The sequence below is a fragment of the Amia ocellicauda genome, chromosome 11, assembly GCF_036373705.1.
Source record: "Amia ocellicauda isolate fAmiCal2 chromosome 11, fAmiCal2.hap1, whole genome shotgun sequence".
In the NCBI taxonomy this organism is placed as follows: Eukaryota; Metazoa; Chordata; class Actinopteri; order Amiiformes; family Amiidae; genus Amia; species Amia ocellicauda.
In genome coordinates, this window is record NC_089860.1 from 7838070 (window position 1) to 7855497 (window position 17428).

Sequence of the window (17428 nt, forward strand, 5' to 3'; positions counted from 1 at the left end):
TCTGCAAAGCTCTGACACTGTGCTGCTGCTGAAACTGTCGAAGCACCTGTTATACTGTACAGACCCTGGGTGAAGCCCAACTGTGAAATAGGCCTTGTTCTCTGAAGCTCTGGAACAGGAGGTGGGCTGAGAAAGGAGTTGAGTAACCTCTAAGGAGACCACCACCTCCTCCAACCCCTTCCTTTCCCCCTAAGTGAAGGATCAGAAGCTAAACCTGAGGAGCCCTGAAAAGGAACGGCTCGTATTGACTTCAAGATGTTTGGGAGTCTCTGCCAACACACCACCCAGTCCCAGGCACATCCTGTCCTCTGGTCCAAAACACACAGAGCGTCCCATTGTGCTCAGCAAGAGTGTGGTTAGCGGCTGGGGGTGAGGAGAGGGGGAGGAGGGTGGTGGGGGTGGTATTACAGAAGCTGGGTTTAATATAGGGGACCACATCACACTGGGGGAAGAAAAAGCTCCTCCATGGCTCTTCCCCTGCGACTTAAAGATGCTGCCCAAAAGCCTGGCAGCTCTTTAATTACTTTGTGGCTGACACTGCCAGATCTGATGCCAGCTCCGGGTGGCTAAAAATACTGGTCTAACTGCAAACGCACTCAGCAACGCATGGATTACAGAGCAGCTGTGTTCCCATGTCTATTGGATATGAGCAGGCCAGACTTGGGCTACAAAATTATACAAAAAATGTTTATTTTCCTAAAATAGAGCTTGCAAGTGTTTCCGCCATCCGGAGATGTGTGGTCAAAGGAACAGTCAAGGGGATAGGCGGGATTTGTAATTATGGCACCTTTTTCTACCTCTCTCTCTTAATATGTGCATAGATTTATTTTTGTTCCCAAACTTGAATCTCCTTTATCATTAATTTGAGCGCTTGAGAACAATGTATTTAAAATAGACCGTGACCTTCCCCCCCCTAAAAAAAATAGTTTTTTGAAAGGTGGTTGTGGACATGCCGACTGCAGAAATATCAAGGACCGTGAGAATGATTAGAAATAAATGCATTCTGTGGTACGCAGTTAATGCGCTACAGCTCCTTTGAAGTATTTTAATTGTTAAGGTCTGTGGAGCAATTTCTGCAGAACTGTAGGGCTCAATCTAATTGGTGTTATCAGCTCCTAAGCATGAAAAGTCCTCTGCCGTTTTAATTCCCTCTTTCCCCTCGCTTCACTTGCTTCCTTACCCAGTTGGCTGTCTGGCTAGCTGACTCGCTTCTTGAGCCTGCAGTTGAGCAAACGTGCAAGTTAACAGTCTAACTTCTCTGTTTGTCTGCCCCTCAGAAACCTGCTGTCCAACCCTTACATATGCGACTGCCACCTGGCCTGGCTGGGCCTGTGGCTGAAGAAGACGCGAGTGGTTAGTGGGAACCCCCGCTGCCAGAAGCCAGCCTTCCTCAAAGAGATCCCCATCCAGGACGTGGCTCTGCCTGACTTCACCTGCGACGGTACGGACTTCCCCAGCTCTCCTCCTCGGGATAGTAGAGACGCCCTGTGAAGCAAACTTTTCACAAGTTCCAGGACAAAGCAATAGACACCTACCGATCAGTTTCCTTCTGTGTTCCTCTAGTTGAAGGGTGTTGCACAACTTCAGCTGCCAGATTTATTGACTATGTTGTTCAGTACTGCTGATCTTTATTTGCATATATGTGGGTTAGGATTTGGGGGTTGGACTTGGGCTTTGGGTTTGGGTGTGGGGGTTGAGGATTTGAGTTTGGGTTCGAGGTTAGAGATATCAGTATCAGAACAGAGCTTCAGAGTTCACTTTTAGTCATTTCTATACATCTTCAGGTCGGTAAGTTAAAGGTTAATCTCCTTCATAAAGCCTCATGGTTTGCAGGGCTGGAAGAATATATCATTCAAGTCATTTTCCCCCTTGAGAAAATTGTCTGCATTTTAGTACTATAGTTTAAGTTGGCCATTTTATGTATTTTACATATTTTAGGCCAATGTACATTTTAAATTATACTGTCCAACACACTACACTATTATCTGCATTCGTCATTCCTAACCACAGGTTATCCTCACAGAATGATGTCTACGCTACCACCACATCTGCTCCTTGTATTTCCGATACCTTACAACATCTCTCTGCGAGGCTCTTGATGCAGGAATCAAGCCGTGAGAGAACGTGAAGCTGAAGGACAAATGGGGAGCAAATTTCAACCGCATTGTCTCACATCCCCCCCCCCCTATATTTTAATGGGAAACCAGTAATTTCCCCCGAACGCCGTGGAGAAACTGGAGAGGCACGACTGCTCCATAAATTTTTACTAGAAAAAGGAAATGTGGTTTGGCTTCCGCCTTCCCGGTCTCTTCCACTGAGTTTTCGAGTGAACTCTGGAGCGCATTGAGGTCACATGATCACTCTCAATCGCTCAGTTAAATGTAAAGAATGCACGAAGCAGAACAGGCGACGGCGCTTCCACAATGGGATTCCTTTTTTATAGAATCACGACACCAAATTAATTAATTAATAAAATGGATACGTTTCCCATCTTGTACACTCCACAGTATCCATTTCCTGTCAGTAAGTATAAAAGATGTAAATCTAGCAAGACGCAAAATATATATATTTTCACTCATATATAATTGTTTGAGCATGTCTCCCACTTTTTGTACTTTCTGGTTAGGAAGATCCAACTTTCCACTAGGGCAAAAGCTTTCAAGTCATGACTCATTATTCTAAACACTTCTTGGAATAACCAGACTTATGTTTTAGTTTTAGTTGTATATAATATAGATAATAGTTTTGAATGTTCAGAGGTTATGCATTGTTTGTTAAGTGTTCACATTTAAAGAGGAAGAATATCCTGGGTATTTCAGGGCCAACAACAAAACAAAACAGTATTTTTTTACAATAGAACAAAACCTTCCCCACAGCATATATAAACATTAGCATTATGTTTAAATGTCTGTTTTGGGGCCTGCGTGCAGTGTGACATATATATATTCTCTTTATGTCCAGCATGCTCTGTTTTAGTAAAGCAAGGCCTTTCAAAAGTAAATCAATTCAAATGTAATCTATGCCGAGGCCTATTGCAGAGTTCCCCATGCTCCAATCAGTTATGGAAACCCAATTTGGCTACAAGTCAACAGGAGTGTATGGTGGGCTGCAGTACCAGACAGCCAGCCTGTTATTGTTGGACCAAGTCTGAGACTTCATTACCTCCCATTAATAAGTGAATTTGCTGTTTTCTTTTTCATCTCATGGAGCAATTCAAGCCTTTACAGATATAATCTCTCAGCCCTCTTCCATTAAATCAGCCATTATTAAGAGCCTGTGTGCACTATCTGACTGGAAACGGAAAAGCACACCAGCCAAGATCAACATTTGTTTCTTTTTCCGCACCGAATCTTTTATTGCTGTTTGCTGTGTTTTTATTTGCATAATATCTATTTATTTTTGTACTTATTGAATTCTGATCAGCGTTAAGGTCAGTGAAATGCTATAATGCAGGAACGGCATAGTTATTTAGGCCAAGGCCCAGCGCTCTTGGTGAATGTTAAGCTTGTGTCTCCTGAAAATCCATAGGATTGTTTTCTTTCCCTCTTTGACGCTGTCCTTAACTGGACGTCGCAGTTCAATTTCACTTTCATACATCGCCGTCTAAACGTCTTCAGTAACGCGAAAAAGAAACACAACAAAAATGACAGCTTTTAATATGTGGTTGACCCACATGGTTTGGGAGTGCAGAACCTCATGCTGTGGGGCTAGGAGACGTGCTCTGGATTCAGCAGCCATAACGCATGTCTCTCTTTTTTTGTCGCCCCTTGCAGGAACTGAGGAGAACAGCTGCCTGCCCCTCCCACGGTGCCCAGAGTCTTGCACATGCTCAGACACGGTGGTGCGCTGCAGCAACCGAGGTCTGCACTCCCTGCCCAAGGCCATCCCCAAGGACACCACTGAGCTGTACGTACCCCCTGCCACTATCTGTCTGAAGTCACTGGCCACAGTGATGCTCTGCCTGACAACATTAAGTACTGGTGTCATCCCGGTCCTCGACCCAAGTTGTCCTTTTTGAGCCGATAGTCCAGCTTGCCTGTCTTACTGTGAATTGTTTGTCTGTCCGTCATTCAGGAGCTCTGAGCACTGCACTACAACTCTGTATAATCTCTGTGCTGCACCTCAGTCTAGTGTCTTTGTGAAGCTACCGGTTTGATGATACCTTAGAAGTACTTTGATGGAAGGCCCCACGCAATATCAAATCACTAAAGATGTGCTATGTATTTTGTCTGAATTCTACAGTATTCAGGCTACTATATTTATACAGAAGCATTCATAGGGCTCCTGTCATTCTAAATAAAATGTTTAAGTCCTCAGAATTACTCACAAACCGAGACATTTCAAATCCAACTATCCCCAAACCCTTGTAAAAGGAGGTGTATTTCAACAAATATTCACCACCAAGCTCAACTGTTTTCCCTGACATGGCCTTTATCTTCTACTAGGTGTAAGTGAAATCAAAATCTTGAGGTAGAATTGTTCCTGTATTTTAGGTGATTTGACACAACAACCCAATGTGGTAAAATAACAAGGATTGAAAGAGGAGTCTGTCTCTCCTGCCATAAAGAGCTAGCACACCCAAGCAATGGGCACAGCAACCTGAGGAGACAAGCACACAGACCTTGGGAGCAGCGTCATGACAAATGGCGGCGCGCCACAAAACAGAAAACCAATAAATCGGCACACTGGAGAGCTCTGCGCACAGGAGTTAGTGCGGGTTTGTGTTAGTCTCCTAACCCTGTCTGGACTCTCTCTTTCCAGGTACCTGGAGGGGAACCTTCTCACTACTGTCCCTGAGCTGAACAACCTCAAACACCTGTCTCTCATGTAAGTACATCTCTCATCCCCTTCTCTGCATCTGGACTCCATGGATCTCTTTAATAATATGGCATGGCTCGCTTCCTCATCGTAGAAAGAGCCTGCAAGATGTATGAAGGCTCATAGGTTTGGCATCAGAGCTCAGATGTGAACATCGCTGGACTATTATTATTATTTATCTTCAATGTGTTTTCTCCAAGTAATTTCCCAGCAACAGAGTACTGGCAATCTCCATCCTTTGACCAAAAGCCTTAATCAGTAGTTCAATCAGCAAAGGCACACCCACATACTGCCCTAATCAGGGAATGAAAATCAGCATTATTTGACACACAGAATTAAGCCCTGTGTTCAGCGTTTCTTTTGCTTTGTCACCTTCTTTAAACTGCAGTTACAGGAGCTGTTGCAGTGCTGATTGGGTCGAACTGATTGGGATTTAAAACCATGGACTTGACAAAGCTTTTGCCTGAACGTTGAGCACAATCAGAGTCTTGCTGCTGGGTGCTTGATCTTCTATTAAGATGATGAAAAAAAAGACTGAATTGAGCTTAATAAATCAGTTGAATTGCATTTATTATTTGGAGCTGGTGGACCTTTCACTCATAACTGCTGAGTGCTTACAAAAACACAGGTTAACTTCACAGTGCAACTGAGAGTTATTTCAGTATTAACAGTTGAAGATGTTTTTGTTTTCAACTAATGCTAGTGCAGCAGATGCGCCCGAGAAAGACGCAATGTTCTGGTTGTTATGTGTAGGTAATCAGTACTGTTTTCTCTCTCCCATAGTGACTTGAGCAACAACAGTATCAGCTCTCTGGCCCCGTTCACCTTCAGCAACATGAGTCAGCTGGCCACTCTGTGAGTTACCATGGGAACAGTTTTCTTTAGGGAGAAAACAACTTTGCAGCTTATTCTGCTTATTAATGTTTTATATGGTATTCTTCATAGCAGAAAGTTTAACCTTTTTTGTGTTTTGCTTTCTATCTTTCATTGTAGCATTCTGAGCTACAACCAAATCCGGTGCATTCCAGTACACGCTTTTGATGGACTGAAATCCCTGCGTTTACTGTGAGCATTTGTATAATATTTTTTTACCTCTTTTTTTTTTTTTTCCTCTCCATTCTATGATGAATGGCCCTTCTCATTCCATTTCCAAATGATCAATCTTCAAATCTGGAGAAGATGTGCACACATGCATACATGGGTAGAATAAACGTCAACAACCGAAACCATTTATCTGTGTGTTTGAATACTGAAGTCTCCAATAGCAATGTTTTTCCCTTCAGTAGTCTCTGGGAACGCTCTTGCTGAAACATGCCAAATATTAGCAGGCCTTGGGCTATGTTCATTAAACATTTATCTTGGTGTTAAGTTTAAAACAACAGGAAACAAATCTCAAATCGCAAGATGTCAAAACTGATTTCCAGAAGATGAATATAGGTGGCAGAACTATTAGACATTTCGGTTTCATTTTGGGGATTTTTTCTCTGCAAAACTAAGACAAAGCATGGCTAATGGACCTCTTATTGACACAGGAGTAAATGAATACTTACAAACAAAAACATGTAATCAAAGACAATTGGGACAGTTTAAGTATTTGCCACAAAGCAGACCTCTTACCAGAACATTCCATAGTTAGTGGTCATTAACAGGTAACAAACCTGGCCCTTTTTTGCAGTGTGAACAGTAATACGGTGATTTGTGAATATTTGTCTTTTCTTGTGGAACAGCAGTTTCCAGGCAGCAGTTAGTAGTCATCATCCTCACTTGTTCATTTCCCACATGACCCCCGGGGCGTGTGACCTTGCCTCAGGCCGACCTGAAGTGTCCTGTTGTCAAACTGCTCAGTCTTTGGCTGTCACTTAGGAATGCTGGGTGGGGGTCTTGCTGGCACCAGGGCAGAGGAGTTTAGCTTACAGATCAGCACTGCAGGAATGTCAAGAAAGGCCGGTGGGATATGAAGGGATACGCAGGGCTGTGTAGATGCTAACGTGGAGCGGATGGGATTGAAGTGTTGGGTGGGAGTCATCACTCTGTTTTCAATGAAAAGTTGAAGATGAGTGCCAGCAAAATTAGCTGACTTGTGGTTTGACTTAAGAAAGCGGGATACAAACTGTGCCTTTTCAGCCACTATAATGTTTTACATTTATTTCGCACCTTTCATCCCGTATGAAAAGATCCCAAACATCTTTGAAAAAGCCCTTGTTGGAAATGTGTCCTCCAGATTCAGACCACCTACATGTACTTAGACACATCTTGGTTGTCTATGGCCATATGGTAAAAGTTATAATTAATAAATTAAAACATGCACACTTCAGGGTTCAGGGGTCAAGTCTGTAGTCATTGCAGAACCCTGTAATACCAGATTGCAGTAAACCATTGTCTTTGCTAAACATTTTGTATTACTGCCACAAGTTTGTTTGTTTCCATGTGTAGATTTTGCTCCGTCTGCACAATGCTTGCAGCCCTCTGTGGCCACCTGTTATGAAGGGCGTTTCTCAATAAAAATTGAATGATTGTCAGATCAGAAATTTCAAAATGACCTGCTTGCATGTGACATCAGTCTTTTCCGGTATAACTGTTTGATGTCAGTGGTTCAGGTAAATAAAGGTGTGTTTCTCTTTTTTTCCCAGGACTCTCCATGGAAATGACCTCTCCACTATACCAGAAGGGGCCTTTAACCACTTGACGTCCCTCTCCCACCTGTGAGTGAACCGGGAGGTCCAGGCCTGGTATAGTAGAGGCGAAGGAGGGGGCGTTTGGGATGGGTTGGGGGTTGAGCGATGGGGTGGAGATCAATTTGTGTGTTGGGGGTGGGGGTTGAATAGAAGCAGAGCACAAAGCAGAGCAAACTCAGGCTGGGTTGATACATTGGGGATTAAAGCTGCCTCTGTTCTTAAAGACCACGATTGACATTAAAGTGAGGCCCTTTTGCGCTCTTTACTGGAAAGCTGGGCCCCACAGGAAGCCTTTGTAAATTTTATTGCCGCTGAAAGGCATTAATCACTTGGTTTTATAGATTTTTTAGTACTACTCTGGTGTTCAACACAGAGGGGCAGCAGCAAAACCTTGCCATGCTCAGATGTGTGTGGTCAGTCCTAAATATCTCTGCCTCTATCTCTCTGTCGGTCACAGCGCTCTGGGTGCCAACCCCCTGTACTGTAACTGTGACCTGCGCTGGCTGTCTCAGTGGGTGAAGGCAGGATTCAAGGAGCCAGGCATCGCACGATGCACGGGTCCCCCCGATATGGCTGACCGGCTGCTACTCACCACACCTCTCAACCGCTTCCAGTGCAAAGGTCAGCTCCTCTGCCACTGCTGTTCTGTCCCTTTCTTGTTCTGTCCCTCTCTTGTGTGCCCGTCTCTCTCTGCCGCACTGTCCTCGCTGCCACTGAGATCAGTAAAACAATTTTCTGATATAGTTTATTGACCTTCAGCACTGCTTGGTTCCTTGATTTCCTCTCTGTCTCCCCCTCTGTCCCACACTGTCTCACTCTCTCTCTCTCTCTCTCTCTCTCTCTCTCTCTCTCAGGTCCTACAGAAGTGTCTCTGCTGTCCAAATGTGCCCCCTGCCTGTCCAGCCCCTGTCAGAACAATGGGACCTGTGTCAGCAATGTCACTGGCTTCTACCGCTGTACCTGCCCCTATGGGTACAAGGTGAGAGCAGCTGGGGTCCTGAGAGATTCATACACAAGAGATTTAATTTACAAATAATTCAGTAAAATTAGTACCTGGAGGAGATGATGATAATAATAATGCTATAATAAGCCGCATCTATAAGTCACTAAAGTAAAGAAGGAAGAGGCCAGGAAAAGCAAGCAGATTCCCTCTGACAGGCCAGCCAGCTCCTGTTTGCAGACAGGGTGTGTGTGTCTCGCTATGGCATGCCCCCGGTGACCTTCGACCGGCTGCTTCCAGTCAGGTTGTCAGCCCTTTGTTTTGTTATGGGATTCCTGTCAGCGCTCTAGCTGAGAATAACAGATAGGAGTTTAACCTTTAGGCCTAAGGGAAAGAAGAAGAAAAAAAAAAAACAGCCTTTTTTTATTTTTTTCCCCCTTTTTAATTAAAACTCTCACTCTCCAAGGCCGTATCTCTCTGTGATTCTCCGTTCTGTGCTGACTAAAGAGCTGAGAGCAAGGTGTCCGTCAGTGCCTCTAAACCCGAGCCGCACATTGGTATTCATGGGGCCACTCCACTGGCTTTCCGTGACATTTTCCAGTCAAGAACAAGTCGTTATTTACTGGCATCCTTTGTATCCTAATGAATTACAATGTGTGAGAGATGCAAAGTGAAATAAAAGCACATGCGCTCACACACACACACAAAACAAGAACAAAATGCTACACACAACAAAAACACACCCAAGTAATTTAATTTCTTCAGAGCAGGAATGTGTCGGAGACATTAAAGTAGTTGCATAGATTTCTTAATAGCCCTGTGTATATATGAGATCTTTTCCAGCAGTATTTCACCCTTTTTTTTTTTTTTTTTTTTTTGCTTGTTCTTGGTTCTTTTTTCCCAGAAAAACTAAAGTTGTTTTTGAAAAATTGATGCATGAAAAGATGAAAGGAAGAGGGTATTGCAAGTTCACGTTTGCATTAGGTTTTACTGAACTGAAGACTTTGGTTATAGCACATGCAGGGCTATGTATTATTATTATTATTATTATTATTATTATTATTATTATTATTATTATTGTTCGAGATGATTCACACTGAAATACATACTATCATCATCATTTTATAAGGAACTGTAAAATGCTGTTAAAAAGCTACATTGAAACGGCTGAGATAATACCAAAAAAATAATAATGAATTGATCGTTCGATTGAGTGAAGCTGAACCTGCTACCCTGACCCTTGATCCCTCCTCAGGGCCATAACTGTGAGATCCCCATCAACGCCTGTATCAGCTCCCCCTGTACCAACGGAGGAACCTGCCACCTGCCACCTGGACAAGAGGACCAGTTCAGGTACCAACGTTTACACTGACTTGGGCGAGAGGAGATTCACACCCTGTTGGTCCACACCACAGCATTCACACCACTGCAGCCGTGACAATTCACACACCCCCACCCTGGCACGCAAACCAATGAGATGAATTTTTTTTTCTCTGTGGCTAGTGTAGAAAGCCCCCATTTCATAATACTTTGGACTATATTACACGCCCTTGAGATACACAGGTAATACAACAGCAACAGCATCTGTTTTGGGTAGTTTCCATCTTGCCACCCCCTGTACCCACCCCGATCGCCCCCTCCCTTGGCCCGCTGTGGAGCTGGGTGTGGGCAAGTTTGTCAAGCAAGGAGGGTGAGATAAGTGATACTGGTCTCCTTCTGAGTCATTCACAACTTATCTATCACACGTTTCCCAGATCTGTGCTAATTCAGCGATGGCATTGGAACATTCACTTTCCTTTTGTGATTTGATGGATTTTTTTTTTTTTCTCGTTATTGCTTCTAAGCACTTTTGCAGAGCCGTCAGGAAATGGGGCAGAGAACTCAGGGTAGTCTCAGGGCACTAAGCAGAAACAGGCCTTTGAAAGCTGAAGTCTGGAAACATTAACGTCAGAGCACCTCACTACAGCCAGCAACACAAAATAAAGACAAAATCTGAACCACTAAGAGGTGTAGTGACGGATGGCTTGCTGTCTGTGTTTTACTTCCTCGCTCTAAAGCCAGGAGGGATATGATGGCATTGCTCAGCCTCTCAGCTGGTTTGTGTCCCCCCCCCCCCCCACACAGCTGTGCGTGTCCAGCCGGGTTCGAGGGAGAGACCTGCGAGGTGAACCCAGACGACTGCGAGGACAATGACTGCGAGAACAACTCCACCTGTGTGGACGGCATCAACAATTATACCTGCCGGTGCCCCCCCAACTACACAGGTACACGCACCCTGCCAGCACACACATACACACACACACATACACACATTGGTAGGCTTTCTGCTGAGGCCTCTTTTGTGCTCCTCAAAGTGTTTGGTCTTGATTTACCTGTGAAAAGAACTGTGTGAATTTATGATTTCACAAGACAACTTGGTGATGTTTCCAGCTCCTGTTTGGTTATAATTGGCTTGTAGTTTTGGTCGATATTTCTAAATTTGGAATGGCCTGTTTTTTCTCCCTTTCTCTCTGTGTCATGCCCTCTCAAATGATTGGACGAGTCGGTTATGTCACCACTACAATACTAATGTAGGGAAGAGTGAAAGACCAACAAGGATTGTGTGTGCGTGTGCGTGTGCATGTGTCTGTTGAGGGGTTTTGTTGGACATCTATTTATAGAAAACTTTTCAGACTATTCCGACTTTCCCCTTTTTTTATGGCTGCTGAATGCCAGTCATTTTCCGTTGGCCTGACACACTGGGCTCCTCTTCAGCTGCAAATGGTTTAAACAAAGCCCTAAGGAGGCACAGGACAGGGATGGCGCGCCTTTGACAGGAGCAGTAGTGAGCCTCCGCACCCTGTAATTACAAACCCCGTGTCTAATTGTAGCCCTGTCGTTTATCGACCCGTCTCCTGAGACCAGCGTCGAGGGCTGGGTGCCAGCTGCAGCGGCTGTGGGCACATGAAGGCCTGCCAGGCTGCCACACACACTACAGCCCCCCCGTCCGTGTCAACCAGCCAACCACACCGAGCGGCTGTGTGAACCAGAGCTGGAAGGGAAGTCCAATAGGCCAACCCAGCAATTAGGGTTCCTTTTGAACTGTTTTGATTCTCCCAAATCCATATGTTTGTTCTTTTGTTTTGTTTTGGTTGTTTTTATTTAAGCTTCTTATTTCTGTTCATTAAAAAAGAGCAGCGCAGAGGAGTGACGCTGGGCAGGCCAGGAGAGGGTTGGTTAGACCACCCGTCTGACCTCAAGCCCTTTCCTGATTTTGCTCCGTCAACTCGCGGCACACACTACTGGAGAGAAACGGGGAGCAGGTGGTTAACCCTAACCCTTTGAGAGAGGAAAGGCTCTGTAAACTACTCAAGCCTTAGTTTGGTACTTGTGTGAAACAGTGTGTTGACAAGCTGTCTAGCCCAGGTCAACTCAGTGATCCCTGTTTCAAAATGGCATGTTCTTGGAGCAAACCGCTAAATGTAGACTTTAATAAGGGTGGAAATCTAGGGGACAAGCTAGCAGGTGACAACTTAGCCGATGCCCGTTTGGTGTTTTTAAAGCTTTTCTCTGCTTCTTTCCTCTTCAAGCTGTCAGATCTAACCTGCTGGGAAAAGGTCAGTTCCTTTGCTTCTTCTGCGTCCTTTTCTGTCCCTCTCTCTCGCTTTGGCCACCCATTCCACTGAGTTTAAGATAAGCAAGTGACACGTGTCTACATGCGTACGTCAGAGGCAGTGAATTCTGTGACCGTGATTTACCTAGAGCTGTATGCTTGACAACATACCCTGCGTTTGGAGGTAATTGCTTTTTAAGTAACTAAATACATAGAACCGTTCATCTTCAAATCCATCAAATTCATTTTATTGTGGGCGTCCGTCTCATGCGATACTTTTCTGCTCGCTCTCTTCCCCGTCCAGCACCCCCCCTCCTCAGAGGAAACTGCCTCTGTCACCATAAAAGATTTAACCATCGCCTGTCAGGAGACACTAACTCACTGTGGCACAAAACTCATCTCCCTGGCCGTGCTCTTGAGTCACAGAAGCTGCTGACTTTAATTCAAAATGTCAAGACAGGCTGTTTGAACATACGAGCGAGAAGACAGCTAGCTGGGGTGGTGTTGGTGGGTGCCGAACTTCTTTAATATTAAGCTGGAACTGGCACATAACCACTGAGGCCATTTGGCAGTTAAGACTATTTACCGTCGCTCCCTCCAATTCGTGGAACAGTCATGGAGATGAAGGCAAGTTTCTTGTTTTAAAATGAAAAGGAAATTAATTTGGCAGCAAAGAGTAGCCTTTGAAAAGCAAGCGTGGCACGTAGTGCATCTGTGCGGAGGCCACAGGAAAATAAATTGCTTCGGCAGTTGAAAGAGGGTCGCAGTGGAAGCTGTGCTGAAATCCAGTCTGTGGGTTCCAGGTTGTCAGCGGTCCACCCTGCAGGGCAGTCTCTCTCGGCTCTGCAGCAGATTATGGTGTCTGTGGCTGCGGAAACGGCACTTACTGCTCCACGCGATGATAGATCAAATTCGCCAAACATCAGAGCAAGTTCGGATTTAGCGGATTTAGAAAGCTCTTGCACAATTTATGTATGCATGCATAGTCTGTATATATATATTTTTTTACATTCTTAGACCGCTATACAATATCTGAAAATGAGTTCCAGTTGTGGAATAAAAAAGCTGAAAACTTTACTCAACCAAGCTAAACCACAGAGCTGTCAAAGATGCAAGGAATCCAGGGCTGAGAGCACGTGCTGTGTGTTGACAGTGCTACACAAGGCAGGCTGGGAAAAGCGCACGTTGGAGACGTTAGCTACACTCCTGGAAGATGTGTACGCTGATATACTGATCTGCTCTGCTGATTGACACTGATTTTTTTCAATCGTAGCAGCCAATCAAGTTATCAAAGCAGAGAGAGGCTACTGTAAATGTTAGTGGAGTAGATAGGCAGCACTATCCAATTTTGACCAGACTTTTCAAAACCAATAAAACAGTAATGTGACGGGCACATGAGGGGGTCCGATTTATTTTTAAAAGCAAGGGCCTGTTCGTACTGTGGACAGTAAAGAGCCATGGGCAGACTTCTTGAAGGGCAAAACTATTAACCATAGCTAAATCCCCAAAAGTGATTTATGAAGTGGTCAATGCAGACAAATGCAGAGGAGATAAAGGCTTAAGGAGATATTCCTAATGGCGTCATTGGCCAGGAGGATCGGTGCTTTGGAGTGTCAGCGTTGTTAATGTATCGTGGAAGATGGCCACGGGAAATGGAATTGAGGAGCAGCCATTTCAGTGGGGCTGACAGACACCCTTGCGAACCTGAACCCATGATGTCGGCGAGTTCATCCCAGCCCTCTCACCCAGACAGACACTGAGACACTGACCTTTTTTTTGTTGTTGTTGGCAGGTGACTTGTGTGAGGAGGTGATTGATCACTGCATTCCAGGGTTTAACCCCTGTCAACATGACGCCAAGTGCATCTCTCTGTCCAAGGGATACAGGTAGGAAAGGCCAAAATATTCAACCAGTGGAAGATAGCCCCATCATTCATAAGTGTCTGTTTTCCTCTCTTTTTCTTTTTTTCATTTTTAGGAATTTAGGAACTTAACTACTTGTAATCCTAAACTTCTGAAATGTACACAAAGTGGTTGCTCTCATATCAACGTTTTGAATTTTGTTTGGGGGGTTTTGGGGGGAGGGTGATGGGGGCATTTCCTAAATTAATTAGTTAAGCAAAGTGTATTGAATAGATGACTTGATATACTTTTGAAGAAAAAAAAATACTTAATTTTTTTATGATCCTCATACCAGCTTGTCCTTATCTTCCTGCTTTGTACTCCCTGTCTATTTTTCTTTAACTTATAGTTATAGTATATATCGGGTGCTACAGACAAATTGTTCTGGTACTGAGCAAAACAAGACCTCTAACCCTTGCATAGTACTGTCACTATTTAGCAGCGTGACTCAAAATAATGACCGTAAACTGTTGGTGTGTTGTAGGTGTGAGTGTCTGCCCGGCTATGTGGGTCAGCAGTGTGAGCAGGATTACAACGACTGCCTGGAGAACAAGTGTCGCCACGGGGCACAGTGTGTGGACGCCATTAACGGCTACACCTGTATCTGCAAAGAAGGCTTCAGGTATGTGGCTGAGTTATAATAGATGAAGGGATAGCCATCAATCTGTCCATAAGGAAGACTTTTCAAGCTTGTACTCTTGTGTAACATTTCCCCCATGTGTATTACCTTATAAATCTATATTGTAGGCTGTTGTAGCAATACAAAAAATATAGCTACAATCTATTGCCAAATTGGTAGGTGTGTGTTATGTTCTGTCCTGCATTTGCATTTGACAATTGTGCTTGGATTAGCACTGTGTAATTTTGAGTATATGTTCGATTATAAATAAAGCATGTAGGAGTCTTTGCTCATATTGGTTGAAGGTCTCAGTCCAATGAATAAAAACATAACATTTATTAAACACAGTGATAGTGCAATGAGAATTGGCAGTAGCCTGGTTTGAAAGAGGTGTTTTTGTACAACTCCAGAGCACTTTGTCCTGATGTCTCTCTTTCTGCACGAGGATTTGGTTTCTTGAAATGTAATAAATATTTAGGGACTTTCTGGGTCTCTGCTTCTCCCCTCCATTCCTCCTCTCTGTGTCTCTTGGGACAGATCGGGGTTAATGGAGTGCAGTCATGCAGATTAAAGGGAAAGAAAAGCAGGCTGGTTATTGGGAAGTGTGTACAGATGTGTGGCTGAAGTGACCGTGAGAGTGTGTCTGTGCTGCTGAGTGAAGCGGCAGCTCTCTCCGCCAGGGGCCACAGGCCACCTCGTGTGCAGAAACACGATCGCGGCCCCTGTCAGAGTGGAGAGTCACTTTGATGAGCCGATTGGCCACGTAGGTTGCTTGCCTCGCCCCCTTCCTATGACTGTAGTGGTCCCGGTATTGTTGTGGTAAGCGTGGCTCTCTTGTGCTCATGTTCCAGCGGCCTGTTCTGCGAGAGCCCTCCTCCCATGATCCTCCTGCAGACCAGCCCATGTGACCACTCCGACTGCCAGAATGGTGCGCAGTGCCTGGTGGTGGCCGGAGAGCCTGTCTGTCGCTGTCTACCTGGTTTCTTTGGGGAGAAGTGCCACAAGATCATCACCGTCCACTTCCTGGGCAAGGACTCCTACGTGGAGCTGCCAGGGGCAAAGATCCGGCCCACAGCACACATCTCTCTACAGGTACAGAGCGCCACCAACTTATCCACAGGCGGTACTTGATCTTGTGACCCTCTCCCATCACATCTCACCCACCCCCTACACCCTCTTATCCCAAAGGCATGCTTATTTACTGTCTTAGCCAATGACCTACAGTCCCGGCTCTGTCACTTGCATCTGTCATCGCTGGGCTCTTTCTACGGTGCTGCTTATGGCTGCCAGCTCGGGTTTCCACCGAAGGAAGACTCTCAGGGCTGGAGGCAAAACTGAGAGACCTTGACACACCATTGAAAGAGTGGAGAGCCAGTGTGCCGATGGAGAGGGAGAGAGATGTCGAGTCCAGTAGCTATAAAACTGCAGAGAAAAATAGAAATGCCAAGGCAGATAAATACATAGTGATGTTACAGCTTTGCAGTAGGGCCCTGCTTCTTTTTCCTAGTTTTCTAAACAGCCATTTCAAGACCTGCTAAATCCCCTTGATAGCTATGTAGTCTGCCTCCAAAGAGATCTTTTATTCGGCTGTGTCAATTGTCAGTTCCTTAACAGCGCTTGGTTTCTTCTCAGTGGAAATCTATGGAAAGCCTGGATTTACAACAGGAGAAAGTGTCAGACATGGCTGTCCAATCTTTCACATTTAGAAAGGCCAAACAAAAAAAATAGGTAGGTATAAAAACAACATAGAACTCTCAGGGGTAAGGCTAGAATTTCTAGCACTTAGATATTAAAGTAAGAAAGCTATCTGTCTAATATGGAAAATCATGCTGCTTCTCAGGAGTTTGACAGCTAAAGAGGCTTAAGCTGACCCTTCCCTTCCCTTATTTGTAAGCCATTATAGGCTTGCCTTCTAATTTTCCGAAGTGCGATCTCATGAAAACAGGCTCCAGATGAAATCTCCACACACTTCTCCCCGTCAGGCTGTTTTAGTAACGATGTGCGGGGTGACATTATCGGAATGTCACCCTTTGTCCACTCGTGTGAATAATAAGGCACCAGAGGATATATATTATGATAATAGAAGTGCATTAAAGTGCCTATCGCAGCAATCACTATAAATGAGTCATAAATGGATTGCATCTTGGAGCAGGGAGCTAATCTCCTCATTTGCAGAGTTTGCAGAGAGAGAGAGAATGTTAATTGAAAGAGGAGGGTGGGATTAAAAATAGCATCATTGTTCTTTATCTCCACGCCTGGGCAAAACTTTGACTTTGCAAGTTGCAGGGACTAGTAGCAGCATCATTGTGCCCGTTGCTTGAAATTTGCTTACCCAAATAGACTGAACCCTTCAATCTTTAACTACCAGCAGAGAGAAAAAGAACACCAATCAAAATCAGTGCTTTTCAGAGAGGCTGGTATAGTGGGTATAAGGTGATACCATACTGCTATCCAGTTCCTCAGGCATCTGGATGAGTTGGCAGTGAACAGAATCTCCCAGCATGCATGTCTCCCATTTGACTGAATTATTTTCACCGCCTACCCCTTATTTTGACTTATCAATGAATCCTCCTGTTTCCCTCAAGGGCTCCTCATTGCATATGATTGGAAGCAGGTGGTCCATAGTGTGCTTACTGGTGACTTAAATAGAAAGAGTCAAAACTTTAACATAAAGGACTAAATAGCTCATGTCAGCTGTTATGTGCCTGCTTTTCACAATGTCAGACTATGCAAACTTCATCAACAGACTGTCTGAGTGCATGAAACCATCTGGCTGAGTCTTCAGATCAACCGACACCCTCAGATCTTCAGTTCGCCTGTGTTGGACAACTGTGCACTAGACTGGCGGAAAACCATCTGTGTAGATATTTACATGGAAGTGTG

At 44.6% G+C, this 17428-nt stretch overlaps 1 protein-coding gene across 3 annotated transcripts in view; it reads left to right on the forward strand.

Annotated features, from left to right (window-relative positions):
* The window catches only part of slit3 (slit homolog 3 (Drosophila)), a 161664-nt gene that overhangs the window by 132685 nt on the left and 11551 nt on the right, over positions 1-17428 (forward strand). For 2 of the 3 annotated variants that reach the window (XM_066716503.1, XM_066716505.1), the window contains 14 exons: positions 1278-1441; positions 3774-3906; positions 4762-4827; positions 5602-5673; positions 5812-5883; positions 7449-7520; positions 7951-8114; positions 8348-8472; positions 9689-9786; positions 10558-10697; positions 12003-12029; positions 13818-13911; positions 14411-14548; positions 15397-15637. In XM_066716503.1, the coding sequence (XP_066572600.1) occupies positions 1278-1441; positions 3774-3906; positions 4762-4827; positions 5602-5673; positions 5812-5883; positions 7449-7520; positions 7951-8114; positions 8348-8472; positions 9689-9786; positions 10558-10697; positions 12003-12029; positions 13818-13911; positions 14411-14548; positions 15397-15637 (1606 nt within the window). The remainder of the gene's footprint in view (positions 1-1277; positions 1442-3773; positions 3907-4761; positions 4828-5601; positions 5674-5811; positions 5884-7448; positions 7521-7950; positions 8115-8347; positions 8473-9688; positions 9787-10557; positions 10698-12002; positions 12030-13817; positions 13912-14410; positions 14549-15396; positions 15638-17428) is intronic. The other variant, XM_066716504.1, reaches the window with a different exon arrangement.